We start from the raw sequence: 21,112 nt of genomic DNA, 5'->3' as shown, positions 1-21,112 counted from the left end.
AGGTATAGAAAAGAATGGGTAAATCTAAATAAGTATTGTAGCATAGAACAATAATTTTAATTGTGGGCTTATTTAAAAAAAGATAGAATTAAAATGTTGAAATGCCAGGAGGGAAGTGACTGTAGTTAAAGTTACCTAAGAGTCTTTGATTGAGAGGAGGGTAAAAATGTTAATTTTATACTTAATTAAAATGGATGTTAAAATTTCTAGGATAAAAAAATAGAAAGAGTATATAACTTCTAAACTAGCACAGGAGTGTAATACACACACACACACACACACACACATACACAGTGGAATATTACTCAGCCATCAAATAGAATGAAATCTTGCTATTTGCAATGATGTGGATGGAACTAGAGGGTATTCTGCTAAGCAAAGTAAGTCATTCAGAGAAAGACAAATACCATATGGTTTAAGAAACAAAACAGAGCATTAGAGGAGTAGGGAAGGAAAATAAAATAAGATGAAAACAGAGAGGGAGGCAAACCATAAGAGACTCTTAACTATAGGAAACAAACTGAGGGTTGCTGGAGGGGAGGTGAGTGGGGGGATAGGGTACTTGGGTGATGGGGATCAAGGAGGGCACATGATGTAATGAGTACTGGGTGATATATCCAACAGATGAATCATTAAATTTTACCCCTAAGAGGAATCAGAGAGGGAGATGAACCATGAGAGACTGTGGACCCTGGGAAACAAACTGAGGGTTTCAGAGGGGAGGGGGTGACAGGGTGATGGGTACTAAGGAGGGCACATGTTGTGATGAGCCCTGGGTGTTATACTCAACTAAAGAATCATTGAACAATACATCAAAAACTAATGATGTACTACCATACAGTGGCTAACTGAACATAATTAATTAAATAAATAAATAAAATTTAAAAAGTAAAAAAAAAATTTCCCCTGAAACTAATAATATACTATATGTTAACCAAATTGAATTTAAATAAAAAAATTTTTTTAAGTTTTATTGACTTATAATTTGCCTATCATAAACCATAAATTCATTCATTTTAAGTGGTCAATTCAATGATTTTTACTGTTTATAGACTTTTGTTACTATCACCACCATCTAATTTTAAAATATTTCCATCACCCCTCAAAAGAATTATCTTTGTAATCAATTTCCACTACCATCCCCAGCCTCAGGCAACCAATAATTTACTTTCTCTATAGATTTGCCTTTCTGGACATTTCCTATATCTAAAATCATATACCAGCTGATCTTCTGTGGATGGATTCTTTTACTTAGTATAATGTTTTAGAAGCTCACTCATGTTGTAAAATAGTACCAGTACTTCATTGTTTTTATTGCCAAACAATATTCCAATATATGAATGTATCACATTTTGTTTATCCATTTAGAAATTGATGAACATTTGGGTGGTTTCTGGGTTTTGCTGCTATGAACATTCACATACAAGACTTTGTGTAGATATGGCTTTTCATTTCTCTTGAATAGATAACTAGAAATATAGTTATTGAATCATATGATCATTCTTAACATTTTAAGAAATTGCCAGATTGTTTTCCAAACTGGCTGTACCATCTTATAGTACCCTCCAAAAATATATGAGGGTTGGGTTTTTCTCCATACTCTTACCAATGCTTGTTATTGTCTGGTTTTTATTCTAATCATTCTTGTAGGTGTGAAGTGGTATCTCAGTTACAATTTTAATTTGCATTTTTTCTATGAATGATGAGCATCTTTTCATGTGTTTATTGGCCATTAATATAGCTTTTTTGTGAAATATCTATTTAAATCTTTTGCCTTGCCTTCATTCTTGAAAGATAATTTTGCTTGGTATACAATTCTTGGTTTGTAGTTATTTTATCCTAACATGTGCAACAAACTTTTCCATTTTCTTCTGGCTTCCATCACTGCTCTTGAGGATTGGCCATCAGTCTTCTTGTCATTTCTTTCTAGATAATATATCTTTCTCTCTGGTTGCTTTTAAAATACTTGTTTTGTTTTTGGTGTTTTACAGTTTCATTGTGATATGTCTCCCTCGGGATCTCTATTTATTTGTTTGTTGGTTTGTTCATCCTACATAGGAGGCACTGAATTTCCTGAACTTGAAGATTCAACTCTTTTATCAACTCCCAGTCATTATTTTATCCCTTATTTCTTTTTTATTCTCTCTCTTCTATCTTTCTGAAGCTGTCCTGAGATATATCTTAGAACTCGTCACTCTATCCTATGTTTTTTAACCTCTCTTTCATATTTTCCATTTGTTTTCCTCCATAGCATTCTACATAATGTCTTCAGATCTATTTTCCAGCTTCCTAATTCTTTACTTGGCCCAATCTAATCTGCTGTTTCACTCATTGTTAACTTTTATGGTAGGCAGAGTAATGAATCCCAAAGATATGCACATCCTAATCCCCAGAACCTGTATATATTTTATCTTTTGTGGCACAAAGGACTTTGCAGATATTCTTAAGAGTAAGGACCTAGGGGTGGGAACGTTATCATAGATTATCAATTAGCCCAATTTAATCACATGAACCAGTGGGAGATGGAGGCAGAAGTATAAGGTAGAAAGATGAAATGCAAGCAGGAGGAAAAAATTCAAAGTGAGGGTGGCGCCTGGGTGGCTCAGTAGGTTAAATCCTCTGCCTTGGTCTTAGGTCATGGTCTGAGGGTCCTGGGATCAAGCCCCACATCAGGCTCTTTGCCTAGCAAGAGCCTCCTTCCTCCTCTCTCTCTGCCTACCTCTCTGCCTACTTGTGATCTCTCTCTCTCTCTGTCAAATAAACAAAACCTTAAAAAAAAATTCAAAGTGAGAAAGGGACTTGACCTGCCACTGTCATGAATAGCTACCAAAGAATTGGGGTCCTCAGTAAGAAAGTAGATTCTGCCAACAGCTCAAATGATCAAGGAAATGGATCTTAACCAATCACTTACAGAGAGGAACTCAGCCTTGCTGACATTTTTATTTTATTCCAGTGAGACCTATGTCAGACTTATTAACTACAGAACTGTAAGATAATAAATTTATGTTGTTTTAAGACACTTACATTTTTAAAAAATTTTTATTTCTTTTCAGCATAACAGTATTCATTGTTTTTGCACCACACCCAGTGCTCCATGCAATCCGTGCCTTCCCTAATACCCACCACCTGGTTCCCCCAACCTCCCACCCCCCGCCCCTTCAAAACCCTCAGATTGTTTTTCAGAGTCTATAGTCTCTCATGGTTCACCTCTCCTTCCAATTTCCCTCAACTCCCTTCTCCTCTCCATTTCCCCTTGTCCTCCATGTTATTTGTTATGCTCCACAAATAAGTGAAACCATATGATAATTGACTCTCTCTGCTTGACATATTTCACTCAGCATAATCTCTTCCAGTCCTGTCCATGTTGCTACAAAAGTTGGGTATTCATCCTTTCTGATGGAGGCATAATACTCCATAGTGTATATGGACCACATCTTCCTTATCCATTCGTCCGTTGAAGGGCATCTTGGTTCTTTCCACAGTTTGGTGACCATGGCCATTGCTGCTATAAACATTGGGGTATGGATGGCCCTTCTTTTCACTCCATCTGTATCTTTGGGGTAAATACCCAGTAGTGCAATTGCAGGGTCATAGGGAAGCTCTATTTTTAATTTTCTTGAGGAATCTCCACACTGTTCTCCAAAGTGGCTTCACCAACTTGCATTCCCACCAACAGTGTAAGAGGGTTCCCCTTTCTCACATCCTCTCCAACACATGTTGTTTCCTGTCTTGCTAATTTTAGCCGTTTTAACTGGTGTAAGGTGGTGTCTCAAATGTGGTTTTAATTTGAATCTCCTGGATGGCTAGTGATGATGAACATTTTTTCATGTGTCTGATAGCCATTTGTATGTCTTCATTGGAGAAGTAAGACACTTATTTTCAAAAAGATTTTATTTATTTAGAGAGAGGGCACAAGTAGGAGGAGGGGCAGAGGGAGAGAAAGAATCTCAAGCAGACTCCTTGCTGAGCATAGAGCCTGATGCTGGGCTCAGTCCTGTGACCCTGAGATCATGACCTGAGCTGAAATCAAGGGTCAGAGGCTTAAGTGACTGAGTCACTCAGGCACCCCAAGATAGTTATTTTGTGGTAATTTGTTATAGCAGCAATAAAAAACTAATGCAGTTTTTCAATTTTGATATTTTTTCAAATTTTCAAAAGTTTTATTTGGCTCTTTTTAACATATGCTACTCATGTTTAGATTTTCCTGTCTCATACTTATATTTTGAATAATGCTTTTTTAAAAATTCCCTGATATAGTAAAAACATCTATTTAATGTGCATCTGAAAATTTATTATCTGTGATCTTTGCAGGTCTGGTTCTGCTTTGTGTTGTTTCTACTGGCTCTTGCTTAGAACAAGAGCTCTTGCTCTTTGTTTCTTTATGAGTTTTTTTTTTTTTTTTTAACTTTTGACTGTGAGCTCATGTCTGTTGGAAATTAACTGTTGGATTCTTTGAGACCTGGTTATAGGCACATTATTCCAGAACCCTGAGATGACCTGAGCTGAAGGCAGAGGCTCAACCCACTGATCCACCCAGATGCCCCTTAAAATAGACTGTTATATTTATAAGTTGTTATATGTGAGCCTCATGGTAACAAAGCAAAAGTCTATCATAGATACAGAAAAGATAATAGGAAAGGAATCTAACACTAGAGAAAGTCATCAAACCACAAGAGAAGAGAAGGAGAAGAGAAAAGGAACAGAAAAGAACAAAGAACAGTCAAAAACAATGAACAACATAACAATGAGCACATACCTGGTGATAATTACTTCAAATGTAAATGGGCTAAATTCTCCAATCAAAATCATAGAGTGGTTGAATGGATTTAAAAAACAAACAAACAAACCAAAAATGAAGACCCATTGAATGAGACTCACTTCAAATGTAAGGACCTGCACAGACTGAAAGTGAAGGAATGAAAAGTGAGGTTTTATGCATATGGAAACTGAAAGAAAACTTGGGTAGTTATATCAGACAAAATACACTTTTAAACAAAGACTGCAATAAAAGACAGAGATGGTCATTAAATAATGATAAAGGGTCAATTCAACAAGAGGATACAACATTTGTAAATATTTGTGCACCCAACATAGGAGCACCTAAATATATAAAGCAAATACTAGCAGACCAAAGGGGAGAAATTGACAGCAGTGCAACAATACAATATATAATACAATAACAGTAGAGGACTTTAATATCCTACTGACTCTCACACTCATGCAAACACACCATCCGTGTTTCTAGACCCAGGCACTTCAAGAAAAAACTAAGTGTGTGCCTCTCAGAGCATCTGGTTGACCCAGAAGAGATCTAGAGAGTGAGAATAAAAGCAAGAAAGAGACACGGACAGATTATTGTTTTAAAGCATCCTGTTCTTTTCTTCCACAACATGTATTAAAGTGGTATTGACAAATGCATCCCTCTTCCAGTAGATAGTGAGGGGCACCAAGGCAGGGATCTGTTTATCATCATATTATAGCACCTAGCTCTGTGCCTGGAACATAGTAAATCTTTATTGGATACATAGATTTTAAAGATGGGTGGATACCTTTAGACAGGTGCAGCAGATGGATGCCAATAGATTATTTTGGAAGTCATAAAGTGGGAAAGTGAGAAAAAACAGAAAATACCAAAGACATTTTAGTAATGTATAACTCACAGAGGAAAAATGAGTGATCTTCTTTGATCTAACAAACTATCATGTTAATTATAGATTTTCATGTCCAGTCTATAACTGGGCAGAATAAAAGGAGATGTGTTTGTTGCCCAGCATGAGATTTGTAGTGACAAGCAAAATTGGAGAGTACCATTTTGGGTTACTGAGGACATTTGTGGAATCTCTCCCTAAAGATGGGGAGAGCCTTTCATTTCTGTGATGTTCTTGATGTTTTGTTAGGAGGCAGTAGGATATGGATCTCTAGTTTTTTCATTCCTGTGGGTTGATGGTAAAGTTTCCTTCCCCTCACCCTCTTTTTTTCTATCTGGCTTTAAGTGATCTTATTCAGTTCATCTTAGCTTTGATAATTATCTCTGAACATACATTTCCCTGTTACATTCTGAACAGTTCACTCTTTTATCAGGTATCAGAGTAACACTGCTTCTGCTGTTCTTGAAACAATTACCAACATTCAACCCAAAGAGAGTGGAGGGGGTGTGGGAGAGACCCGGGAAGCCATCGTTTATAGATTATCTGAAGATATGCTGAGCAAACTGCCTGCTGATTACATTCCTCACGAGGTAAGCTACACCCTTTGCCCCCAGTATGTACAGGGCTATCTTTGGGTTCTACAAAGCCTAGGATGTCCTGGGACAGTAGATTTCATTCTCTCTCCGCTCTATTCATTCCTGCTTCCTTTGCAACTCTTTTCTTTTAACCTTGTGGTTTCTTCCTTGCTTTATCTCAAGTACCTTGCAAACTATGATCTGCACTTTTCCTGATGCCTTTCTTCATCTGCCTCCTACTCTATCTTCTGTTTCAATTGCCTTTTCTCTACCCTTCTCCCATCTTTGGATTTCTCTGTCTTTGGATCCCCAGACATCTTATCCTTCTAGGCTGGAAATGTCTCTCCACTTCCCTTACCCACGCCTGCTTTGTCCACTCAGCCAGTGGACAGTCCACCCAGCCAGTGGACAGTCCACCCAGCCAGGAAAGCAAGCCATTTAAATGAATTCACTCCCCATGTGGATGGCAATAGTTTTCTATTTCTTGAACCTCCCACCTGTTTGCTTATTGATCTAAGCCGGTTTTTCTCAAAATATTTTTAACTTCAAGACCCCTTTACAAAATGACTTCCCCAAAAATAGCTTTTATTTATGTGGGTTATAACTACTGATATTTAATATAGTAGGACTTTAAACTGACACATTTCAAAAATACGTATTAATTATTATAAAGTAACAGTAAAAAAACCCACTACATATTAACACAAATAATATTTTTATTTAAAAAAATTATATTTTCCAAGACAAAAAAAATCATTAAGAATAGTGGGATTGTTTTACATTTTTGCAAATCTCTTTCAGGCCCGTTTAATAGAAGGTAGGTAGATTTTCATATCTGCTTCTGTATTTGATCTGTTGTGATCCCACATGTCACATAGCTGGAAGACTTCTCTGTATACTCCTGAGAGAAGAAGAGTTAAAAAGTCAAGTGATGTCTTAGGATTACTATGAAAAACATTCAACTTTGTGGACTCCCTGAAAGCCTCTCTGGGCCTGAGGGGATCTTTGAGAACAGCTGATCTAAAAAAAAAAAAAGAAAAGAAATCCTTAATTGTGGTAAAACTTCTGGGTGGTTGAAATTTCTGTGAAAGGTCCTCTTTCTTGGTCTTTCTTGGTCTCCTTCTTCATGCAAGAAGACGGGATTGTGTCCTCTGGCCATCTAGGACCTCCTGTCTCTTGCTTTCAGCCTCCACTCCTCACTGCTGACGGTCAGAGTCCCAGATGGGGCTGAGTCAAGGGTAGCTCTTCAACCAAGAAGGGAGAGGCTAACGCCCTTAGTACTGGTGTAACTATGGTCTTCTGTCTACCCTGACTTGCTTCCCCAAGTCTGGGGAAAATTGATCTTGTTTGCTGAGAGCCCCGAGGCTGCTTGAGTACAGGCCTCCCACTGCAATGAGTACCCTCAGCAATAAAAAACATTTTCTGGCTTCTTAAAATGGTTTTTGCTTCTGTTATGTAAATAGGTACCAAGGCATTTGGCCAAGATACTGAAATCCATTGCTTCACATAGAGATAATTGTAGTAGGGGGGGAACATTTTTGCAGACGGATACATGGTATAAGTACATACTTTCAATGGCTCATTGTTAAGTGATCTTCAGGAGACAGATGAGGCATAAAACCTGCCTGCAAATGTTTTCAAAGCTGGCACGTGAAGGTGAGCTAAAACTCACTCTGGTTGACTAGACCACAGGTTGGTATTACCAGAGGAGGGGGCCAGGATCTTGGGATAATTTGAGCTATCCAGGCTTGGTCAGGGCAACTTCCCCAAGTTCTCCGTTCTGGCAGTACTCTAGCAGGGACTGAACGCGAGGGACGTCGCTAAGTGGTTTGCTAAATGGGAAGGAGTTTGTACTGGAGCAGCTAAAACGGCTTCCTCCTCCAAGATCACTTATCTTTTAGTGTCCTTTATTTCACAGAAAAGAGAGATGTGTTCTTGAAAATGTGGCTGCAAAGTGAATTTTGTAAATTGAAATATAATTATACTATTGACTTCCATAGTAAAAACGCAGCCACATCACTCAAGAAGAGACTACCGGGTCCCGGAAACATAATGAAAATCCTATGTAAGACTGCAGCACATCTTTCTTCTTATTAATAAAAAGTTAATTTTAGGCTGGAACAATAACCATATTCAAAGTAAAATCAGTACTAAAATTAGATTTTCAAGAGTTTCAGTTTTTCCTAAGCTTGTCTCTATTGCAAAAGAAGTTTCTCATTTAAAACCGTAAGTAGGCATAAACAATGAATTCTGTTATGCTGAAAAGAAATTAAAATAAATAAATAAATAAATAAATAAAAATAAAACTGTAAGTAGGGCAAGGTGATTAGTTTGGGGCTGTTAGCATACTAAAAGGTAGCTGGGCTATTGATGTGACATGGTAGCCAATACCTGGGCTGAATTTCCCACTTGTGAGGGCTGCAAAAGTATTTCCATAATTTCCTTTTTCCTTCAGTGTGAATTTCTACAGAGTAGTCATGATTTAAAGGGGGCTGGAGGCTGAAGGGCTCAAGATGAGAATGAGGCAGTGGAACCTGTAAAAATGTAAGTTGCAGAACCAGGAATTTAGGAGAATGCCTGAAGGTTGGTATGGTGACTGTTAGGGACCTCCACCAACATGTTTGGGATTGCAATATCATTTGCTCTCCCTGCCCCGATACTCCCACCTGGGCTGTCCGATTTTATATCACTGCTTCCCTGAGTTTGTGCTTCCCCTCTTCATCCCTTGTTCATTAGAAGTGGCCCAGCTGCAGGAAAGGAGAGGGGTCCATTGTTGAATGGGACACTTCAGCACCATGGTCGCAAACGTGTTCTGGAAAATGAGGGGATGGCCCAGATGAACCTGAAGTCCATCGTCTCTAACATTCCATGACTCAAAAAGGGGGCCGTGGGTGTCTCCAGCAGAGAATCCTGCAGCTGTCTTTCTGGTGGTTCTGTGGACTAGTACATCTCTCTAAATTCTGTCCCACTCCATGCGTCTGTCCTTACCCTTCCTATACTGACATCTCTTCGATTGTGGCAAGGAGAAAGTTCAGATCTCTGTATGAGTTCTTGCCGATATTCATAGTCAATCTTTTCTTGGGGATAGGTCACTAAATTCAAATATGCATATATAGTGGCCTATTTTCCAATAATTATTATATTTTATTATTCCCAGAACCAGATGCTTTTATATTGATCTCTTCAAATGGTCAATAAATGGTATACTAAAGGGACAAATGACAGGTGCTTAATGGCTCTCACACAAAGTCAAATATTTTCATTGATTAGATTAGGAAAGGCTCTCTTTAGTCATCCTAACCAGGGCAATAATGATCTTAGGAAGCTGCAACCAATGATTTATTGGTTACTTGCTCTGTAAAGATTTTGGCCATATTAACTTTCTGTGACATTTCTAATAACAACTCTGTAAGCATTATGAAAAAAAAACCCATGCCAAACTGTACTTTTACAAAGGTTAGATTGCAAAAGAATATTTAACTGACACTTAGCACTTAATCATTTGAAAGGGGAAAAAGGTACAATTTTGTCTCAGCTTTTTAAAGTACATTTCCAATTACCAACTAAGTACAATCAGTAGGGAATAAAAACCATTTTAGTTGAACAGTAGTTTTTGAGGCCTGGAAAATGGGGAATTTAATGTCAAGTTTGGTTCCACAAGAGATATTTTAGAATCCATTTGGTCTAGTAGAGATATATCCAGAGGAAGAAAAAGAATAGAGAAAGAAGAGCTCATTGGAAGAGAAATGACAGATGATTAAAAAAAGAAAAAAAAAATCCTTTCTTGTATGCTTTTTTTTTTTTTTTAGGTGAAAGCTCGTTTGATAAAGATGGGACATCTCAATTCAATGAACATATTTCTTAGACAAGAAATTGACAGAATGCAAAAAGTCATCTCAATACTTCGCAGTAGCTTGAGTGATCTAAAATTGGCCATTGAAGGGACAATCATTATGAGTGAGGTGAGCTATGATCTCAATTTTCATTTCCCTCTTTTGTGGGTGTTGCCCATTCTTATCTTTTAACTCACTCCTTTTCAGAATTTGAGAGATGCCCTGGACAACATGTATGATGCTCGCATACCTCAGATTTGGAAAAGAGTGTCCTGGGATTCATCCACACTGGGCTTTTGGTTTACTGAACTTCTGGAAAGAAATGCTCAATTTTCTACTTGGATATTTGAAGGGAGGCCCAATGCATTTTGGATGACTGGTTTCTTTAATCCCCAAGGTAGGTGCTCATAGGAGAGTGGGCAAAGTTGGAGGATGAGGGTAGTGGTGTAATAGCACTGTGTAATAAATACGTATTATAATACCACTGGAGGTACAGCTTGCTAAGTGCTGAACACATGCTTTCAAATGCTGGAAACCACAGATGAACCTTCTGTATTTGTTTTACAAATTCGATCTGAAATTCATTCTACCATTGCTTCCACAATAATGGAAGCAACCCTTCCATTTTTCTTCTCATCTGCCTCAGCAATCTGTGGTTAGGACATGTGAAATAGTAAAGTTTTGTTCAAATCTTAATTTTAAATTTTTATGAAAATGACAAACATGAAGCACCCAAATAGGCAAAAATTGTTTCTAGATTTCAGGAAGTTAGACCAATTTCAAAAATAATCCTGCAGCAAAACTTTTGTTGAATGAACTTCTAGAGTCTGTCCCCACTCAGTTCCCCCCCTGAAATTGTGCTTTGTGATTCTGCTGCATTTCTTCTTTCACTCTAAACATTTTTACTAAATTACTGACCAGATGTCTATTGACATAATAATAAACTATATATCATTTGGCAAGCTCATTAAAAACCACCATGGTTAGTGTTTCAGATTTTAAAAATGTGGCATTCATAAAGTTCTGAAACATGGCAACTTTTTTATCTACTATAATGTGGATAGTTTTACTTGAAGTAATTCTTTCTTTTAAAGTTTTTATTTAAATTCTAGTTAGTTAACCTATAGTGTAATATTAGTTTCCAGTGTACAATATAGTGATTCATTGCTTCCATGCATCACCCAGTGCTCATCACAGCAAGGGCGTTCCTTCGTCCCCATCACCTGTATCACCCATCCCCCCACCCCATTCTCCTCTGGTAACATAGTTACTGGTTTGTTTCTCCATTTGCCTTTCTCTCTGTGTATTATTCCCTTTGCTTATTCGTTTTTTTTTTCCTTAAATTTCACATATGCATGAAATCAGATGATATTTATCTTTTCTCTGACTTAATTTTGCTTAGCATAATATTCTAGCTCCATCCATGTTGTTGCAAATGGTAAGATTTCATTCCCTTTTTTATGGCTGAGTAATATGCCTGTGTGTGTGTGTGTGTGTGTGTGTGTGTGTGTGTGTGTGTGTGTGTGTCTATAACATCTCTTCTTTATTCATTCATCAGTTGATGGACACTTGACTATTTCCATAATTTGGTTATTGTAGATAATGCTGCTATAAATATCAGGGTGTGTGTATCCCTTTAAGTTAGTATTTTGTATTCTTTGGGTAAATACCTAGTAGGGTCATTGCTGGATCATAGAGGAGTTCTATTTTTAACTTTTTGGGGGGACTTCCATACTGTTTTCCAGAGTGGCTGCACCAGTGTGCATTCCCACCAACAATGCAAGAGTGTTCCCCTTTCTCCCCATCCTTGCCAACACCTCATGTTTCTTGTGTTGTTGATTTTAGCCATTCTGACAGGTGTAAGGTGATATATCTTGTACTTTTGATTTGCATTTCCCTGATGATAAGTGTTGCTAAGCATCTTTTCATGTGTCTGTCGGCCACCTGCATGTCTTCTTTGGAAAAATGTCTATTCATGTTTTCTGTCCATTTTTTAATTGGATTATTCGTTTTTGGGATATTGAGTTTCACAAGTTCTTTATGTATTTTGGATACTAACCCTTTATAGGATATGTCATTTGCAAATATCTTCTCCCATTCTTTAGGCTGCCTTTTAGTTTTGCTGACTGCAGAAGATTTTTATTCTGACGTAGCCCTAATGTTTATTTTTGCTTTTGTTCCCCTTTCCTCAGGAGACATATCTAGAAAGAAGTTGCTCCAGCCCATGTCAAAGAGGTCATTGGTTGTGTTCTTTTCTAGGATTTTTATGGTTTCAGGTTTCATATTTGGGCCTTTAATCCGCTTTGAGCTTATTTTTGTGTATGGTGGAGAAAGTGGTCCAGTTTCATTCTTTTGCATGTTGCTGTTCAGTTTTCCCAACACTATTTGTTGAACAGACTATCTTTTTACCATTGAATATTCTTTCTTGCTTTGTTGAAGATTAATTGACTATGTGATTGTGGATTCATTTCTGGATTTTCCATTCCGTTCCATTGATCTGTGTGTCCATTTCTGTGCCAGGACTATAGAGTCTTGGTCACCATAACTTTGTAATATAACTTGAAGTCTGGAATTGTGATGTCTCCAGCTTTGCTTAGCTTTTCTTAGCTAATTTGCTTAGCCAATTGCTTTGGCTATTCAGGGCTTTTGTGATTCCATATAAATTTTAGGACTGTTAGTTCTAGCTCTATGAAAAATGCTATTGGTATTTTGATAAGGATTGCATTAAGGGTGTAGATTTCTTTGGGTAGGTTAGATATTTTAACAATATTTGTTCTAACGATCCATGATCATGGACTGTCTTTCCAGTTTTTTGTGTCATCTTCAATTTCTTTCATCAGTTTTTATAGTTTTCAGGGTACAGGTCTTTCACCTCTTTAGTTAGGTTTATTCCTAGGTATCTTATTATTTTAAATGCAATTGTAAATGGGATTGAGTCCCTATTTTCTCTTTCTGCTGCATTATTATTGAGGTATAGAAATACAACTCATTTCTGTACACTGATTTTGTTTCTTGCAACTTGACTGTATGAATTCTAGCAGTTTTCTGGTGGAGACTTTAGGATTTTCTATACAGAGTATCATGTCATCTGCAAATGGTGAAAGTTTGACTTCTTCCTTGATTATTTGAGTACCTTTTATTTCTTTTTGTCGTCTGATTGCTATGGCTAGGACTTCTAGTACTATGTTGAAAAAAAGTGGTGAGAGTTGACATCCCTGTATTATTTCTGACTGTAGAGGAAAAGCTCTGTTTTCCCCTATTTAGGATGATGTGAGCTGAGGACTTTTCATAGATGACCTTTATTATGTTGAGGTGTGTTCCCTCCAAATGTACTTTATTGAGGGTTTTTTTTCATGAATGGATATTGTACTTTATCAAATGCTTTTTTCTGGATCCATTGAAAAGATTGTATGGGGGCACTTGGGTGGCTCAGTCGTTAAGTGTCTACCTCTGGCTTAGGTCATGATCCCAAGATCCTGGGATCGAGCCCCATTCCCTGCTCAGTAGGGAGTCTGCTTCTCCCTCTCCCAGTCCCCTTGCTTGTGTTCCTTCTCTTACTATCTCTCTCTGTCAAATAAATTGATAAAATCTTTTAAAAAGAGAAAAATGATCATATGATTCTTACCCTTTCTCTTATTAATGTGATGTATCACATTGATTGACTTGTGAATATCGAATGATCCATGTATCCCAGGAATAATCCCACTTGATCGTGGTGAATGATTATTTTTAACGTGTTGTTGGATTAGGTTTGTTAGTATTCTATTGAGGATTTTTGCAGCTGTATTCATCAGAGGTATTGGCCTGTGGTTCTCTTTTTTTGTGAGGTCTTTATCTGGTTTTGGTATCGAGGTAATGCTGGCCTTGTAAAATGAATCTGGAAGTTTTCCTTCCCTTTCTATTTTTTGTAATAGTTTGAGAAGAATAAGTTTTTTTTTTTTTACAATTTTAACATAATTTTAAAAAATATGTTATCTTAGTCACCAAACAAGAATATGTATTAACTCTTCTTTAAATGTTTGGTAGAATTCACCTATGAAGGTTGTCAATTTCTCCCTGATTCAGTTTTGGAAGTTTATGGGTTTCCAGGAATGCATCCATTTTGTCTAGGTTCCTTAAATTATTGGCATGTAACTGTTGATAATAATTTCTGATGATTGTTTCTATTTCCTTGCTGTTAGTCATGATCTTTCCCTTTTCATTCATAATTTTATTAATTTGGGTCTTCTCTCTTTTCTTTTGGATTAGTTTGGCCAATGGTTTTTCGATCTTACTGATTCTTTCAAAAAACCAGCTTCTCATTTTGTTGATATTTTCTACTGAATCTCTAGTTTCTATCTTATTGATCTCTGCTCTGATCTTGATTATTTTCCTTTTTGTTTGTGGAGTTGGCTTAATTTGTTGTTGATTCTCCAGTTCTTTAAGGTGTAAAGAGTAGAGAGCCCAGATATGGACCCTCAACTCTATGGTCAAGTAGTCTTCGACAAAGCAGGAACAATTATACAGTGGGAAAAAGACAGTCTCTTCAATAAATAGTGCTGGGAAAATTGGATAGCTATGTATAGAAGAATGAAACTCAACCATTCACTTACACCATATACAAAAATAAACTTGAAATGGGTAAAAGACCTCAATGTGAGATAGGAATCTATCAAAATCCTAGAGGAGAACATAGGCAGTAACCTCTTTGACATAGGCTGCAGCAACTTCTTTCAAGATATGTCTCCAAAAGCAAAGGAAACAAAAGTGAAAATGAACTTTTGGGACTTCATCAAGATCAAAAGCTTCTGCACAGCAAAGGAAATGGTCAACAAAACAAAGGGGCAGCCCACAGAATAGGAGAAGATATTTGCAAATGACACTACAGACAAAGGTCTGATATCCAAGATCTATAAAGAACTCCTCCAACTCAACACACACAAAACAGATAATCACATCAAAAAATGGGCAGAAGACATGAACAGACACTTCTCCAAAGAAGACATACAACTGGCTAATAGACACATGAAAAAACATTCATCATCATTAGCCATCAGGGAGATTCAAATCGAAACCACACTGAGATACCACCTTATACCAGTTAGAATGGCCAAAATTAACAAGACAGTAAACAACAAGTGTTGGAGAGGATGTGGAGAAAGGGGAACTCTCTTACACTGTTGGTGGGAATGCAAGTTGGTGCAGCCACTTTGGAAAACTGTGGAGACACCTTAAGAAATTAAAACAAACTGAAGGTTTAGGAGGGGAGAGGGTGGGGGGTTGGGTAAGCCTGGTGGTGGGTATTATGGAGGGCATGTATTGCATGGAGCCCTGAGTGTGGTGCATAAACAATGGATTCTGGAACATTGAAAAGAAATTTAAAAAAAAAGAAAGGAAAAGAAAAAGTTAGAGCTTCCCTATGACCCTGCAATTTCACTACTGGGTATTTACCCCAAAGATGCAGATGGAGTGAAAAGAAGGGCCATCTGTACCCCAATGTTCATAGCAGCAATGGCCACAATTGCCAAGCTGTGGAAAGAACCAAGATGCCCTTCATCAGACGAATGGATAAAGAAGATATTGTCCATATATACAATAGAGTATTATGCCTCCATCAGAAAGGATGAATACCCAACTTTTGTATCAACATGGACAGGACTGGAAGAGATTATGCTGAATGAAATACATCAAGCAGAGAGAGTCAATTATCATGTGGTTTCACTTACTTGTGGAGCATAAGGAATAACACAGAGGATATGGGGAGATGGAGAGAAGTGAGTTGGGGGAAATCAGAAGGGAGACAAACCATGAGAGACTGTGGACTCTGAGAAATAAACTGAGGATTTTGGAAAGGAGGAGGTGGGAGTTTGGTGAGCCTGGTGGTGGGTATTATGGAGGACAGGTATTGCATGGAGGACTGGGTGTGGTGCATAAACAATGAATTTTGGAACACTGAAAAAAATTAAATTAAAAACAAAAAAGAATTCACCTATGAAGCCATCTGGTCCTGGATTTGTGTTTGTTGGGAGTTTTTGGTTACTGATTCAATGTCTTTGCTGGATATCTGTCTATTCAAATATTCTATTTCTTCCTGTTTCAGTTCTGGTATTTTATATGTTTCTAGGAATTTATCCATTTCTTCTATCCTGTCCAATGTGTAGGCATATAATTTTTCATAATATTCTTTTCTAATTGTTTGTATTTCTGTAATGTTGGTTGTTACTTCTCTTTCATTTGTGACTTTATTTATTTGGGTCCCTTTTCTTTTTGTTAAGTCTGGCTAGAGGTTTATCAGTTTTATTAATTTTTTCCAAGGAACCAGCTCCTGGTTTCATTGATCTGTTCTATTGTTTCTTTAGTTTTTATATCATTTATTTCTGCTCTGATCTTTATTATTTCCTTCCTTCTGCTGGCTTTAGGGTTTATTTGTTGTTATTATCCTAGCTCCTCTAGGTACAGGTTAGGTTGTTTTTTTGAGACTTTTCTTGCTTCTTGAGCTAGGCGTTTATTATTACTACGTCCCTCTTAGAACCACTTTTGCTGTATCCCAAAGGTTTGGGACCATTGTGTTTTCACTTTTATGTGTTTCCATGTATTTTTAAAATTTCTTGTTTGATTTCATGGTTGGCTGATTCGTTGTTTAGTTGCATGTTATTTATCCTCCATGTATTTGGGGTCTTTCCAGATTTTTTTCTTGTGGTTGACTTCTGGTTTCATAGCTACTTGAGGTAATTCCTGGCCAAAATAAAGTAATGTTGGGTTCCTTACAGTTCAGCACCTTATAGCTCCACTAGTAATACAATCCAGGAAATATTCACATGTACAAATTTAAGAAGCATTATTGCTACTCACAATATGGTTGAATCTCATAAAATATTAAGTGAAGGAAATAAAACAGAATACATTACAGTGTGTTATACTGTATACATTATAGTCTATGTGTAATGTATGTATACTGTACAATTCCATTTATACATGAATCAAAACAGGCAAGACAGAAATCCATGGTGTTAAAAGTTAGACTAGTGGTTGCCCTTGAGACAGAGGGCAGTAATTGCAGAAGGGCACAAGGAGATTCCTGGAGGTCAAGGAATGTTCCATTTCTTGATCTGGATGTTGGTTACATGGCTATTCTCCTGGTGAAAATTCATCAAGCTGCTGTACACTTACAACTTGTGCAATTTTCTTTGTATAAATAAATAATAGTTCAAAAAATGGTACACCAGGGGCACCTGGGTGGCTCAGTGGGTTAAAGCCTCTGCCTTTGGCTCAGGCCATGAACTCAGGGTCCTTGGATCGAGCCCCACATCAGGCTCTCTGCTCAGCAGGGAGCCTGCTTCCTCCTCTTTCTCTGCCTGCCTCTCTGCCTACTTGTGATCTCTGTCTGACAAGAAAATAAATAAAACCTTTTTAAAAAATGGTACACCAGAATTGTTCTCCATACACATACATTTATTCACTTCATGCATTTTCAAATATCTAAACATTTTCTAAACTTAAACACTAACCATGGCTGTTTTTATGACCTTACAAAACTATACACAGCATACTATTATTTTAATAGGCTTTAGATTTGTAAAGGACAGCTCCTAGATTTCACTTATCTATTTTTCTCCCAGAATTTCCACTGAATTTGGGGAGGAAACATTTTTATTATGGTTCTAAGATTGTGAATCTACTTATGAATCTCTCTTTCCTCCTTACCAGCCCTCAATATGAGTGAGTTGTCACCAGGTAATTCCTGGCTTGAGGGCCTGAAGAAATAACACTTAACTTAATTAGGGTTGTCTAACCATCTTCCATTTGCCAGCCCTTCCGCTAGGTGCTTTCAATGGAGAGAGATTTGAGACCCAATTCATCCCCTAAAGGAGCTTGTAATCTGATTGGTAAGACAGACCCATCAGCAACTTTAACATAATGCGATAAGTGCTCCACCCAAGTGAGAACTGAGTGCCACAGTAGTACAGAGGACAGGGAGATGAATTCTGCCAAGGAGAAGAGCTTTATAAGACCAGAAGAGCTTTACACAGGAAGCACAGAGTAGGATTTGCAGGGGCTCCAGAAAAGGGCATTCCAGCCAGAGGCTTGAGAAAAGATAAGGCTTGAGGAAAGAAGGACAACAGTATGGCCAGAGCGCAGGAAGAGGGAGAAGAGGAGGATGGCAGTGAGGCTGGAGTGCAGAGTCTTCTGGGGGAGGTTAGGCCACATCATAAAGGCAATTGGAAGTTCACAGAGATCACAAGATAATCCCAGGAGAAGGTAGAGGGTAGACTGGAATATGGAGGTCCAGAGCAATGAGACTTACCAAGTCCAAGGAAGAGAGCCTGGGATCTTAACCAGGTGAAGGGGAAGGGACAGATTTGATGGGGTGATTAAACGGGGGATCTTTGAGAGAACAGAGAGTGGCAATGGCTGAGATTGAAGGCCTGTTCCAGACAGGAAGCCCTGGAAGAGGGACAAGTTGAGAGGAAAACAAGAAACACTCAAATTGTCAGCTAGTGCTGGTAGGACATCCAGGAGGAGAGGCGTGTTGGCCAACTTGGAGTTCAGGAGATGGATAAAGATCAGTGATTTTTAAAAAGATGTGAGGTCATTAAGTACATTTTTGATATTCAGAAGCCAAGAGAGAAGGGTTGGTTGATCCCTGGCTTTCCATAAATGCAGACAAATTAAGTTGTGTATTACAACACACAATCTCTTTCAATGATTGCTTTTATCCCCATTAGAATTATGACTTAAAATAGCAAAGTATTAATATGAACTAACCTTTAATTGTTACTATTTCTTAAGAAATGTTAACAAACCAGAACATTTAGAGAAATACAAATACAGACATAAATGTTTTCTCTATTTGTTAATAATACTAATCCTTCCTCTCCTCTTCATTTCTATTTTCAGCTTAAACTTTGATTCTTTCTCTCATGACTCTCCATGTCTTAGAAAGCCCTGGACTTATTTAAGCGTGTTACCTTTACACACAAGCATATCTATGATTGCTTTCTATTTATAGCATAGAAGAGCAGAGGTCAACTTTCTCTGCACACTAATCACTTGTCTACTTCCTTTTCCTTCTCTTGACATGAGAAACAATTTACTTTCTGTTCCATATTACCTGACCAAATCTGGAAAACATAAAGATTACATTAACTGCATGCATGTTCACAGGCAGTGTGCCAGCAGATAAAGTGCTTTCCAATTGGAAGCCACTCTGGTCACTATTTGACCTCAATAATTGATTTCTCAGCATGACTAGATCTCCTGGGTTTTATATATTCTAATCCAGTCTCCGTTGATGAAATTTCTTTCTTTGGCTCCAGGTATTTAAGCAAATGGGCTTTTTTAAATTTAAAAAAAAAAACATGTTTAAGTAAAACACAATGCAGTTTGGGCAGGCCATAGTTTAATCACAAATACATATAGTCAAAATCACCTAGGCTATAAGACATACAAAAAAACATTTACACATATGACCATTTGTTTTATGTTCTTATAATATGGCATCCAGTAATGTCTGATGTATTTTTCCCATCATGCCTCTGGTGATTGCTCCTCAGGCCTAAGTGACTTCAGGACCCACACTGCCACAATGACAGGTGACAGGACTTGTGTCCCCCCACCAACACACAGTCTGTGCCTGAGCTGATGCTGTTTATAGCATTGCTCCTTTGCCTTATGGTGGCCTGATATTTTGTCAGTCTTACTTGAAGAGACCGCGTCTACCAGCCGCCATGGAGTGGTATTTTCAGCCCCTTTCACAGTCGTTTCTTGTAGCAGTTGAGCGCAATCATGTGTCAGTTCGGTTTGATTATGAAAGTGGTCAAGTTCTCTCTATTCATGATCCCCATAACGTTTGTTCGATGGCTTGGCTATTGGCAGCACATGGATTTGCCTCCCAATGGATTACTCAGGGCCAAGAGAACCTTTGTGCTCCACTGGGCTTTCCTGGCAATCATTGGTACACATGTTCACATATTGTTTAAGATTGTGCTTCTCAGGATTCTTGAAGGATTTGTTCGGTCGCTGGTTCCCACAGGTGTATCTTTTCAGAGCATCTTGTACATCTGATTGATTCTCATTTGTGTGTGTGTTTGTGTCTGTGTCATAAATGGGGACTATGAATTATGAGCTTGATTTCAAGTGGGTATTGACCACCTTGTAAAACCTCTTAATTAATGGCCATGGTTTACCATTTTATGTTAGGTATGACTCACAGGTGCTGCTAGTGCAGAAGCTGAATGTAGTCTCCAGCCTCACACCTCTATAGGAAATGGAACCATGCAGTATCATTATTCTCCAAATATTTAACTCAGTCTGGAGCTTGATGCCAACTTGCATTAGTTTTTCTCTTTTCTCTTCAATGTGTCAAAAAGCCATGTCAGTCTGTCATAGCAGATATCAGTGACAACTTATATAGTGGTACAAATCAAGATTTTCAGAGAGGATTTTGCTGAAGCAAGGGATAGATACTTTTTGTCCCGTAATCTTTTGTTACAGTAAAATCATCTACAACCTCTTGCCTGTGAATTTGTTTTCAGGCAACATCATCAACTAGCAGCATTCTCTGAATGCTTGTCTTATAAAAGCCTGTTATTTGTGGGGTGGAAAAGTATACGGAGAGTTAACAGAATTTTGCGATTGGAAGGAACTGGGAGATTTCTTCTAATCCCATAACAATCCTAAGCATGCCCCATGGCTACTGTTTTTGCAGAACCAGAACGGACTCTAACATCTGCAGGAAGCCAGGTAAACCTCAGGGTGCTAAACCTCTATCTGAGTGATCGTCCTTACCTGCTCTGTCCACAGACCACAGAATGATAAGAGAACTGGACATCTTAGAAATGCCTCCAGATTGAGTAACAACCCATCTTCCTTTGTGTGGGAGGGGCTTAGGTGCACCTGGCTTCAGTCACAACCACATCCCTTATCATTCTAGCTTCTCTACATGTTTATCTTCCTTACCAACAGTCTAATCCCTTGTAATCTGGCCAGCCTCATCATTGCTCTCTCCAGGGCCATCAACTCTAGTGACCTCCTTGACAACTTCATTCCCCTTAACTACACTAGAATGTCGATTCTG

At 37.9% G+C, this 21,112-nt stretch overlaps 1 protein-coding gene across 5 annotated transcripts in view; it reads left to right on the top strand.

Moving 5' to 3' along the window:
- Window positions 1-21,112, top strand: part of DNAH8 (dynein axonemal heavy chain 8) — a 352,138-nt gene that overhangs the window by 315,931 nt on the left and 15,095 nt on the right. For all 5 annotated transcript variants that reach the window (XM_047734783.1, XM_047734782.1, XM_047734781.1 and 2 more), the window contains 3 exons: window positions 6,082-6,238; window positions 10,033-10,185; window positions 10,264-10,453. In XM_047734783.1, coding sequence (XP_047590739.1) covers window positions 6,082-6,238; window positions 10,033-10,185; window positions 10,264-10,453 — 500 coding nt within the window. The remainder of the gene's footprint in view (window positions 1-6,081; window positions 6,239-10,032; window positions 10,186-10,263; window positions 10,454-21,112) is intronic.

The sequence above is a fragment of the Lutra lutra genome, chromosome 6, assembly GCF_902655055.1.
Source record: "Lutra lutra chromosome 6, mLutLut1.2, whole genome shotgun sequence".
Lineage (NCBI taxonomy): Eukaryota > Metazoa > Chordata > Mammalia > Carnivora > Mustelidae > Lutra > Lutra lutra.
The sequence above is the reverse complement of the archived record's forward strand: the minus strand, read 5'-3'. Positions and strand labels throughout refer to the sequence as shown.